Source organism: Rattus rattus, chromosome 7 (genome assembly GCF_011064425.1).
Source record: "Rattus rattus isolate New Zealand chromosome 7, Rrattus_CSIRO_v1, whole genome shotgun sequence".
Classification (NCBI taxonomy): domain Eukaryota; kingdom Metazoa; phylum Chordata; class Mammalia; order Rodentia; family Muridae; genus Rattus; species Rattus rattus.
The window spans coordinates 118,887,775-118,900,544 of NC_046160.1; the positions used below are offsets into that span (position 1 = coordinate 118,887,775).

At 47.9% G+C, this 12,770-nt stretch overlaps 1 protein-coding gene across 1 annotated transcript in view; it reads right to left on the bottom strand.

The window, feature by feature from the left end:
• Window positions 1–12,770, bottom strand: part of Ptprn2 (protein tyrosine phosphatase receptor type N2) — a 725,488-nt gene that overhangs the window by 42,393 nt on the left and 670,325 nt on the right. Inside the window, exons 16-17 of the mRNA XM_032908352.1 lie at window positions 7,956–8,029; window positions 2,016–2,093 (exon numbers count right to left, since the gene is read on the bottom strand). Coding sequence (XP_032764243.1) covers window positions 2,016–2,093; window positions 7,956–8,029 — 152 coding nt within the window. The remainder of the gene's footprint in view (window positions 1–2,015; window positions 2,094–7,955; window positions 8,030–12,770) is intronic.

Below are 12,770 nucleotides of genomic sequence, written 5' to 3' on the forward strand. Positions count from 1 at the left end.
TTGCTCCTTAATTTAAAACTGCTCAGAGTTGGTCTGTGGCTATGCATTGTAATGCTAATTACTGGCCCAGGGTGTAATCCTCTTCAGGGAGGAGAAGATCCTCACACAGACCAAGTGATGCTATGTAACCTTGCCCCTCAACTCATCCCTGTTTGGTGAATAAGGATGCCAACAGCCCATAGTTGGGCAAAAGAGATGTACGCAGAGTTTCAGTTCCCGGACTTAGGGTCTGAGAAGAGAAGGTGGTGGAGGAAGAGAAGACCCCATAGGGTAGATGAATCTTGAAAACGTGGCCATGAGGGCTGGCCAGTCAGTGTAAGAGCAGCCCAGGCAGAATACGGCAGGTCATATCTAGGAGCTATTGGCAGGGAATAGTATAACGGTTGATATCTGCCCAGTTCTGGTGCTTTAAAAGCTCATAAATATAAGGGTTTTGTGTCTTTTATCTGGGAACTGAATGATCGAAGAGTGGGAAGTGGGTGTGAGCAGTCTCTGTTCCCACCCCTCAGTGGGCTGTGGCTGTGTTGGTGAGAGGACCCTGACCTGCATGAAGCACTGCCTGCTGGGGAGTAAGCTGGTGAAGGGGGTGACACCAGACACCATTCCTCCATGCGTTCACTTGGACAGGAAGCCAGCGGGCTTGGGACCCTGTGAGCATGCTTGTCCATAATTCAGAATATCCTCTTTCTTTCTTCCTGGCTGTAGCTCTGAGCAGTTGGATGGACTGAAGTGGGCTCCCACACGAAGCATCCTCTGAAGACGGTGTGCCCAGGTTTCTTGTGAGCGGACGGTTTTCTTTTGGCATGGACACTCTTGTGCGTTTGACATCGAGGGAGCCTAAGCATTCTCTGAGTCCAGGGAGAACAATGTGCTCGTCACCATCGTGACAGCAAAGGCCGCTTGTTCCAGCAGGGTGGCTTGACCAGCCTGCTTCATTTTTCTTTTCCCAATAGCATGAGGAAGGCCGATAGGAAGAGAAGGAGGTCACATGGATGTGTTCTGTGCTCCCTCCTGGTTGGTGAGCCTTGCCCACGAAGCAGGTGATGAAATCTGAGGTCCAGTGTGTGTGCAGGCAAAGTGCCCTGGGCAGCTGTAGGCCTGACCCACCCCTTCCATTGCACTTCCTTTTCACATAAGTTGGGAGAGGGAAGAACAAATGTCTGGAATGGGGAACACCAGCTTATTTACTGACCTTTGACAGATTGATCTACATCTAGCTATCCAGATTGATTAATTTGGTCTCAGGTCAGCACACGGCTGCGACTCCATTTCTTTCACAGCAGCGGGCTTACACAGCATAGGCTGCACTGTCCGCCCTTCTCCTCCTGGGCCGACTGCAGCACACCCAGCAGTCTTACTCTTTCCTGCCTCTGTTCCAGGATCCCTGTGGGCTAACATGTGGCCAGAGGCTACAACCTGCTGCTGCTGGGGGAGCCTAGCCCTGCATTCCAGTGGATGATCTGCCTTGCCACACTCCCAATCCTGTGACCCACCATGTTCTTTCCCCAAATCTGGTCCTATTTATCCTGGTCAGGGCGGGGCACTCTGTTGTCCTGTCTAATTCCACCTCATTTGTTCATGTTAGAACTAGTTCCCAGGTCTCAGACTCATTTGGGGTGATGCAGGATTGCTCTAGATAAAAAGACCAGGATGGCCTTTGAAATATAAAATTAAAAATCCTCAAATAAGATAAACTATATTTTGGGCACGTTTTTCACCTTCATAAAAATAAAGCAATAAAGCAATAAATCAAACAATAAAGTCACATTTGAAGAAAACGTAGTGTAAATGCATATTAATTTCACTTCATAATCTTTTATAAAGTTAGATTATGATATGGCTAAAGAGCAAAAACCGTTAAAACCGTTGAACATCTCCGATGAGAAAGCGACGAACTCACGAGTTCTGAAGTAATATGTGCAAAGAAGGAATTTGTTCCACTGAATCCATCGTGTTGATTCGTGAACGACTCACTAACGTTTTATCTTTAGAGAAGAAAATGAAAGAAGATTCACCTGCCAGAAGTCGGCCACGGTGGCGGGAAGTGGGCCCTGGGTGGCAATGTATGCGGGGTTTCGTGGGTCATGGTCCATCTGCGGGAACAAGAGGGTTGGTGTAAGGATCAGTCACACAGGCAGGTAGACGTGGGAACACGGGGCAGCACAGCTTGTACCCATGGCTATTAACACACAAGGCCTGCATGGGAAGGCCCATCACCATCAGATGCATAAAAGCCAGCACGCCTCCAACTGACACGTCCTTCAGCCTGTCCATCCTGCTCCAGAGCAGTGCATACAATGAAGACCAGGAGCCCAGCAGAACAGAACCAGTGCGTGGCTGTATGGGCAATACTGTTCACCACTTATGCTGCCCCAGAGTAGCTGAGACTCTGCTCCAGGATGGGTAGACAACCTCCCCCGACTCCAGGATATTTGGGTGCCTCCCAGAACTGGGGTCTGGTAGAGAGTGGCTAGGCCTGAGCTCCTAGCAATGGGCCCACGTCCACGTGCAGTAGACAAGTTTGTTTGTCTTGAAGAGCGAACGCATGAAAACACTTGGCTGAGGAGTTCACTCATGTTGGGTATTTTGTTTATCCTGGGAGGGATGTGTGCAGTCACTACCTGGTCTGGGATCACTGGTCTGTAAGTCTGTGTAAGTGTGTCTGCCTTCGAGTGTGTGTGTGTGTGTGTGTATTGCATGCATTTGTATCTGTGTGTCTGTGCCTGTGTGTCTGTCAGCATATTTATGCCTCTTTGTGTCTAATGTGTCTGTATGTGTGTCATTGTGTGTCTGTATGTGTGCATCTGTATATGCATGCGTATGTGTGTATGTCGCTACGCGTTTGTTGGCACCATTGTGTGTCTACATGTGTGCATTCCATCGGTGTGTGTCTCCATGTGTACATTCACGGGAATTTCACAGATGTGGTCTACCTTTCTGGAAGTTCATTTCCATCTCTCTCTTGACTGTGAAAGACTGAGAACAAAGAATGGGGTTGAGGGTAGTTGGTTTTTTTGTCATATGCCTTGCTCACTCTCATGGGGAACGTTCCACATTGCAGACCTTAATTACAATGACTAACTTGAAGACTGACTATGTGCACACATGCACACACAACACACACACAGACACACACACACACACAACACACACAAACACACACAAACACACACAGACACACACATACACACATACAGATACAGACACACAGACACACACACAGACAGACACACAGACACATAAATACAGACACACACACACAGACACACACAGACACACACAGACACAAGACACACACAAACACATAGAGACACACACAGACACAAGGCACAGATACACACACACAGAGACACACACACACACAGACACACACAGACACACACTCAAACATGCACACACAGACATGCACACACACAGACACACAGACACACACACACACACACACACAGACACACACACAACACACACACACACAGACACACACACACACACACACACACACACACACAAAGACACACACACAGACACAAGGCACAGATACACACACACACAGACAGAGACACACACACACAGGCACACACACACAGACACACACAGACACAAGACACACACAAACACATAGAGACACACACAGACACAAGGCACAGATACACACACACGGACAGAGACACATACACACACTCAGACACACAGACAGACACACACAGGAAAATGTTTTAACCGTGTGCTCAGAGTCTCAGCCCGCGTGAGCCTGTGCACAGTTTGTGAGCATGCGGGGAGAGGAAGCCTGTCAGCGCGGAAAGGTGCTGGATGCACCTTGTAATTATGCGAGCACTGAAAGAGGGCAAGAACACAAGGCAGCTGGCGCGAGTTATTCTAACAGAACAACAATGCGGAAGTTGGCTGGGGTGGGGGTAGGGGAACGCTTTCTGTGCATCTAATTTCGTGACTCATAATTAAAACTGGACCTCGTTTTGAGATTCACAACATACACAATACAGGTAAAATTATGTTGCTCTCACTGAAAGCCCCAATTAAGATGTTTCAGCAGAAAAACGCTTAGCAGAATTGAGGAGTTTTGATTTTTCAAAAATATGCATTTGCTGGGGGTGACAGCCATTTACAGAGGCCCTGCCTCTCAGCAAACAGCTATGCAGAGGAAGGGACGCCCCACCCCCTTCTCCTATGTGATTTCTTTCCCCTAAAACAACATAGACCACATAGCATATTTAAAATTTGTGACACGTTCAAACTACCAATTAGGCTGTTTTCAGAATGAGAAACAAGATTGAAAGAAAAAAAAATTATGGGCAGCATTTCAGAAAGGAGAACTGTCCACTTTTGTGATAGGTCTTAATTGTCATTTAAAAAATAATCTAACCCCATCAAACTTGCTCAGACGCCAGGCAGAAGGTCAGAAAGCCAAGGATGTGAGCAGGGCCATCCTGGAGAGGACAGTGCAGAAGCTCTTTGCGCCCGCCAATGTGCGTGGCAGGAAGTCCGCCCTGGTTTGCTTCAGTCTTTGAATAGAAGTGAGGCAAACATTTAGCTAGATAGACAGAGGTTTTACCACATCTGAGTTTTCAGGCAGGGCAACTGTGGTTGGAGTTCGTGTGATGCGTTTCTGTGAGAGGGACTCTTTATTTCAGTAGGGGAATCCGACCGCTGGCCTGCCGTGGTGGGCGACTAAGATCGTGTCCACTCCACTGTGGTGAGTAACTGACATGGTGTCCACTCCAGCATCCTCTATTCTCCACGGCTGTTTCCTGCTTTCTTTCTCATTTCTTTCTGCTTCTCCACGCACCTCTCACATGAACAGTATTATGGTTCTACACACAAACTCCCAGGTATCTGCAGCGTCTGGGTCTCGGTTCTATTGTGTGCAGAGTTGGGGAGTGGGTATGCTGGACACTCTGACTTCTAGGCACACGTTTTCAATGGGAACTCAACGGGCACGAGGGTACACGTATATGTGAGCAGGTGTTGAGTGCATTAGTGAATATTTGCAATGTGCTGAGACAGATGCCACACTTTGAGGTCAGGAGGCCGTGGGGTCGTACCTACACTTTGTAGAGCCTCCACTCCGCTGCTGGGGCATACCCTTTAGCTTCTATAGTGGTAAGCTAAGGAACCATTGTTGGCAATGGCCTCAACAACACAGTCTTCCTACTGGGGGATTTTTCAGGAACCCAGCCTGCTCAGAGAGATCAGCATAACAGATAATCCTAGGAGACTCACCAAGTGACTTTAGGAAAACCAAGTCAGAAGCCCCTAGCACCCAGATATGCTGAGTCTACAACTCAGTTTGTGCTGTTATAATAAGGAGGAAAGCAGTTAGCCTGTGTTGGCTCTAGCCCTCACTCAGTTGTTTCTCAGACTGTCATCACAACGTGGGGTGAAAGTCCATATATTTCCACACGCATGCAAGAACAAGACAGTGTCTTGCTGTTGAACGTGGATGACAGCCGCCAAATCTGTGAGTCACCAGCTTCATTTCTACACGAAAGGACTCAGCCACGTTGCAAACAAAACTGACTTTGGAAACAGATGCGGAGCACTCCCAAGTCAGAGGCTATGAAGTGCTGTGGAGTAGGGAAGAGGAAACAGGGCTCTACAGCCAGTAGACGGGGAGTGTCTACTCTAGACTGGTCCTGTCCTCCCCAAGCTGTAGCCTAAAGTCTTGGGAAGACCTGCCCAGATTTGGGGAGGGTGCACAGTCCTAGGTGCTGGAGTTATACAGAGTAAAGATTCCGACGCACCTGTGTCCCTTACACCCCTGAAGTGAGACAGGTTTCACAGAATTGTTTATTTAATTTAAGTTTTTCAAGGCAAGGTTTCTCTGTGCAGCCCTGGCTGTCTTGGACCTCTCTGGGTAGACCCAGGGAAGTTCTGAATTCAGTGATCTGCCTGCCTCTGCCTCCAAAGAACTGTGATTAAAGGCTCGTGCCAACATGTCTGACCTGCACGCTTTCTTAAAAGCAAACACCATGAGACTCTTGTCCGGATGCCAAGTCTTCACCAGGGGAGGCACTAGGGCTTTGGAACCAAGAAAGTGCTGTCTAAGGCCCTTTCATACACAGAGTAGAGATTTATTTAACACTGATGTACACCAAGCTTACAAGCACAGATGTTTGGTTGAATATATTCTGAGAACCCACGAATTGTCCCCCACACTTGGCCAACTCGATAGGACATCTGTCATCCTTTTCTTAGGATCCACCCTGTCCCGGCTTAAATTGGTTAAACGCACTCAAACTGGAACATTCGCTTTGCTCCTGTCACCGATATAGTAGGATGAGCAACTGAGCTTGTCTCCTGGTGGTGTTAGGAATCTTGGGTTCTGGGTCAGCCATACCCAGTGCTTATCTGGACCATGGCTAGGTGGGTGGCCTCCCTCAGTCTGGAGGCCTCCGGAAAAGCTCAGCGCGGCGCTCAGAGTGAACGCTTCTTTCTCATAAGCACTACGTGGGATGGCAGAATCCCCGTTTACTCTCATGACCCCGATTTAAAAGCAAAGATTGCTCCTTATTTACTACTGGATGACTTCCCTGCGATTTAATGAGGAGTAGGCACAGATGTAATTATCATAGTTTTGTGTGGCACAGCTAGGGCCGTCTGCACTGTAATCGTAAGCTGCTCACTCGGTGGCTGCTGAGAAGGTCATTATCACGGCTCCTCTAGTTACCTCAGACAGACGGCACAATCAGCTTCTTCCGGCTCATTCTTACAATCCAAATTTAGGGGGGCGGGGCGTGGAATTATAATATGAAGCAAAGAGAAAGCAAACGTTACCAGAATATTGCCTTTCCAACTGACCCTTCCGACCTGGAGCCATGGATAGGAGGCCTGGGAGTTGTTCTGACCTGAACTCACAGGGATGTCCTGACTCCACCGAGGAACACCTCGTGATGTTGGTCTGTGGATGGTGCAGCGGTTAAGCCACATGAACTCATACTGAGGCCAGGTTTCCGCCTGAACCCCCTTGGCTGGCTGCTTGTCACCGACTATCACACGGGGCAGCTAAGCGTGCCGTGGCATGAGCTCTTGATGTTCAGACCTGAAAAATAGCTGCTGCTCCCATTCTGGTGTTCCTGTCTAGCTCTTTTTTGGAAAAGGGATCAGGACAAGAAGGAAAATGCCCCGGATGACTTCGAGTGGCTGTCTCCTGTTTTCCACCATGTAGAGCCTGAGCCCAGACATTTATAAATCAGAACTTATATTCTGCTCGTGAGTGAGTCAGCTAGCAAGCCTCAGGTGGAAACTTGGCTTAGTCCTATGCAGAAAGAATAGTTGAGCGACTCCAAATGAGAACCACTGACACGGGTGAGCCCTGGCTTTAAAGTCCACTCCTGATGAGGTAAAGAAGGCGCCCCCTTTTCTATGGACGTGGAAAGCTCTGGGCTCAGGCGGTAGAGACAAAACACCAGCCTCCATCCAGTTCTTATCTCACAGTGCTTGAGCTCACCCGAGAGGGATGACACTGAGCATCTCACAGTAATCTGTCAGAAGCCCCTCCCACAATATGGCTGGATATGTGCTCATAGATGGCTTTCTATTGGAGGACTGGAAAGAGCCCAGGACACGATGATCCAATGTTCGGTCTATGTGGAAAGGATTCCAGCCACTGGAGAAGCCTGAAGGAGAGTCCATTGTCCTGTCCTGCTTCAGGGCCACGAAATACTTGGACCTTGTATTCTGAACCCCATAAATAAACAGGAAGTAAGTAGCTCTCGAGGAGGGGTGTGACACTGAGTAGGAACCGCGGTCCGTGTCAGGAAACTGCCGGCATCTGGCTGGCTGGACCCTACAGGCCACCCTGACAGTATACAGGCAGCAAGTGCTTCACCAGTTCATGAGCCACAGCAGATCCTAACCCAGAACTTTCTTTACCACGTGGCCCACGAACACCTAAGAAATAGCCCCGCACCCTCCCGCCCCAGTGACCATGTACTTACAATGGGGCTGGCATTGATGTAGTCAGAATTGCTGTGGCTGTTCTCAGACTTCAACAGGATCCTGGAATGGTCATCTGCAAGTAGCCGAGAGTGGAGGGTTAAATGGCTGCACAGCCCTCCAAGTGTAGGAGAGCTAACCACTGCTCGGGAGGGGTTGGGGATGCCTTGTGGGCTCCATGTGCTTTAAGGCTCCTCTGTAGCCCTTTCAGGTCTGGACCACAGCTTGCTGTGTGGACCCTTCCCTTCCTCACTCTGTGTATGAATCTCTGTTGTAAGGTCATCACAGGATGTGTGGGGGGAAGGCACCAGGGTTCTCATTCGGCAGAATTCAGACACCTTGACAGTTTTCCTATGTAGAGCTCAAATGCCAAGTTTATCCTCTACACAGAATGAACCGAGCGCTGGCCTTTTAGTGACAGACAACTCTGTCAACACACAGTAAATAAACACAACCCTGCACACGAACAGGAAGGCCACTATCCTTGTTGGTAAGTCATTAAAGCCTTGCCGTTGTTGTTGTTAGATTTTAGTTTCAAAAGGAAAGTAAGGGCCAGAGAAAATGCAGATGAAGAGCACGCAAAGGAGAAACATGGCCACTGTCAAGATAAGGATGTTCCCTGAAAGAGCAGAATCCCAGGACTGCGAAGACTGGCCCCGCAGTGGGATTGATGGCGCAACAGCTTAGATATGGAACAGACTGCCCCCTGCCTGCTGTGAGTCTCCAGGAATCTACAAACTGTGCCCTTAGTAGAAAGAACAGGGTGTGCGGTGGGGGAGGCAGCATGGGGGCAGATGGAAGGTTGTGAAGACAGAACTGCCTAAGAGCACCAGAGCCCCTGAAAGCCTCTTCATCCTTCGGTAGCAAGTTCAAACACCGCCACCACCCTCAGCGTTGCTCCCACCCTCAGAAGTTTCTTTGAGGAGCACACATCACCATGTCTTTTATTCTGTGGAGACAGAGCCATCTGTACTTGTAAGCCCTTTAAGCCTTCCTCAGACAGGCCACTTCCTGTAGAAGGTAGCTCTTACACCCGCTACTGCCACCCAGTCGCATTAATGCAGACTTCAGAATTTTTTTTCCCTCACCTGTTTCTGTAATTTCATTCTGAAGCAGGGCCTCACTATGTGGCTTTGGCTGTTCTGGAACTTGCTTTGTAGACCAGGTTAACTCAAACTCATAGAGATCTTCCTGCTTCTGCCTCCCAAGGGTGGGCATTAAAGGATGCACAGCTATGTCCAGCTCTCTAGCTCTTTCATTTGTCTTGAAATTTTACTTTGAAAAAAAAATAGTCTGTGCGCATGTGTGTATGAGTGTGTTAGTGTGTGTATGTGAGTGTTTGTGTATGTGTATGTGAGTGTGTTAGTGTGTGTGTATGTGTGTGTGAGTGTGTTAGTGTGTGTGTATGTGTGAATGTGTGAATGTGTGTGTGTGTGTGTGTATGTGTATGTGTGAATGTGTGAATGTGTGTGTGTGTATGTGTGTGTGTATGTGTGAATGTGTGTGTGTGTGTGTGAGTGTGTGTGTGTGTGTGTATGTGTGTGTGTGAGTGTATGTGTGTGTGTGAGTGTGAGTGTGTGTGTGTATGTGTGTGTGTATGTGTGTGAGTGTGTGTGTGAGTGTGTGTGTGAGTATGAGTGTGTGTGTGTGTGTGAGTATGTCTGTGAGTGAGTGTGTGTGTGTGTGTGTGTGTGTGTGTGAGTGTATGTGTGAGTGTGTGTATGTAAGTGTGTGTGTGAGTGAGTGTATTTGTTGTGTGAGTGTGTATGTGTGTGTGAGTGTGTATGTGTGTAGTTACTAAAAACTAAACTTAGCTCCTCTGGAAGAGCTGTACACACTCAACCACTGAGCTATCACTCAGGGCTTTAACTTCTTAGAAAAGGTCTCCTGTAGCCCAGGCTATCCTCTAATTCACTGTGTAGTTGATGATGACTTTGAATATCTAATCCTCTTGTTTCCACATCCCCAGTGCTGGGTTAACAAGCATGTACCACCACACTGGATTTATACAGTGTTGAGGATCAATCCCATGGCCTCATACATGCTAGGCAAGCATTCTATGAACTGAGCTGCATATGCCCCCAGCCATAATTAAAAATGACAGCAGCATAGCAACAGCAACAACAGGTGTTGGAGAGATGGTTCAGTCATTTACCGGGGCATACTTTTCTTGCAGACAACCTGAGTGGCGCTCCTAGTATCCTCATCAGTGGCCCGCAATGATCCATCATTTCAACTCCTGGGGACCTGACACCTTCTTCTGGCCTCTGAGGAAACCTTCCCTTGTGCCCAGGTGACCACACAGACACGCATAAAACAACCACCACCACCACGTTCCAGGGTTGGGGAAGTTATGAAATTTATACCAGATTGAATTTAGGAAGCATGATCTACTGGGACTCTAGGCAACAGAAGACTGAAGGCTAGCAGTCTGCCTCAGGGTGTGGTGGAAGTGTTTCCAGTAAAGACAGGATTAGTCATGGAACATCTATAGACAGGACGAAGGTTCACACATTGCACAGTATTCACATTCATCTACACACCTATGTGACCGTTGAGGGTTGCAGAAGCCCCACGAAGCAGTTAAGACAGTGAGTGTCAAGCTATTGCTATAGGGTTTTTTTTTTCTAGTGGAGATGTGTATTTTCCAAAAACTCCCATGGACTGGATGGCTCCTCCCTGCATAACTGTACTAAATACAAACTGACAGCATCAGGAAACTGAAGTACACCTTCTTTTCTTGACTCCAAGTAAGCATCATAAATATTTGTCAAGGAATATTCTTAAATTATCCAGCATTCTATATTTTCATACATACTAGGAAAAAATAAAAGAGGTGTACCACCTTCAGGTTGCTGTGGTGGCCCGCCAAACCGACCCGGTAATATTGTAATAGACAGCCACGTCCCAAGTTGCTTCCAGAGTGTTCCAGAGGGGCACCTGGAAATCTGATTTACTGTAAACGTTCTCAATACACCAACTTTAGGCAATGGCGTGGGTGGAGGGGGGGGTCTTTCCTGAGAAACATTTATAAACAGCAGGATCTGGTGGGGGAAGGAACAAGGAAAAGAAAGACCACAGCTCGTGAGTCCCTGGCTCCAGTGTTGCACGCTCGGTAAGCAGTGAATGTCCCTAGTGGAACTCTGTGTTAGGCTGGGGAGATCTGTGGCTTCTCTCACAGGAACAGCGTGGCCCAGAATGGCAGACAGGGCAACTGTGTGCTTAGGCTCAGCAGGTGGCTGAGGCTGGACTTTCTTAGCAGAAAGCCACGAAAAAGTCCCCTGAATCTGGAGGGTTGGGATGAGAAAGACAGTGACCAGGAGCCTTCAGTCTGAGCATGTCGAGAACCTGTCATGGCTTCTCCTTGCTAACGTACAGCAGGGCCGGCTCCATGGAGCTGCTGTGGATCTCTGTGCAGAGTGCAGGCAGGCTGCACATTAACCTTCCCCTCATCATAAGAACCTCAAGCAAAGGACCAGCCCTCCTGTCCTCGGGTGGCATATTTGGTTGTATATTGCATTTTCTATTTGTATTTTGCTTTTAAACTTAGGCTATTTTGTTTTTAACATTGGTCTACTTTGGGCTATGTGTTTGGAAACCCATACAACCATCCTTAAAGGGACAGCGCACCGTGCACAGCAGGGACGTGCACAATGAGGAGTCAGTAGCGAATCTCCGACCGACTGTGTGGTCTTCTTTCCCTGTTCGTGTTTTTAAAGCAGTGCTATAAGAGCCAGCAAAAGGAGTGCACACAGTATTATGAGCATCAAAGACAGGTTTCCTGAACTGCAAAGACTCCAAGAGAGGCAGAGGGACCTGTGAGATCAGTCTATACATGTCAGGACAACCACAAACTTCAGGGAAGCCAGGGGGACGTACAAACACCAGGTCCACCCCTATCTGTGCTTTATAGGAGTTATTCTTCCTGTTCCCAGGATAGCACTCACGTGGCAGAGTGGCTGGACACCCAGGCCAATGGCGGCATCTTTGAGCAATGTCAGTTAACAAGTGGGTGTGTTTTTCAAAAACTCAGTCTGAGAACTCTGAAGTCAGGAGCATCATGCTTTCTGTACCATCTGGGAGGGAAGGCGAGAAACATGTACGGAGAATAGTCTTGGTCAAACCCACCGCTCGCCACCATCTTCCGAGGTTCCCCAGTATCTGTCACATGTCAGTACCTTGTTCAGCAATATTCTTTTTTTTTTTAATGCTTTTTTTTTTGCTCCGGAGCTGAGGACTGAACCCAGGGCCTTGCGCTTACTAGTCAAGCCTCTACCACTAAGCTAAATCCCCAACCCCAGCAATATTCTTAATTTCTACAACATTCCATATTTTTACAGATGTCATCTCTGCTTACCTGGATACCCATACTACATATTAAATGGGGCTACATTCTTATTTTATACAGAAGAAATGGAGGCCTGGGAAGATCAGTGTTCTTGGCCAGTCTCAGGAGGAAACAGCTGTAAGTCTAAGTTCTACCATTTGCTAGCCTAGAATGTTTAGATAAATTACTCAGTGTTGGAGAGGAGCGGACTTGTCTTTCAAAATATTGAGTTTAATATCTGATTACAGGTATAAGTGGCGTCCATTATTAGAACACAGTGAGGAGTTCAGGAATGAGTTTAAGACTACAGATGAACCCGCAGATGGAGTGGAAGTCCACTGAGTTAGCAAAATGTGTGTAAAGACCACTGTCTCGTCAGTAAACAGAAAACGACTTTCACAAGTGCCAACGCAAGGAACAAGTTCCAGAATTACAAGGGGGAAAGCCCAGAAGGGCAGTCTTCCTGAAACTGTGGCGAGCTCTGAAGTTT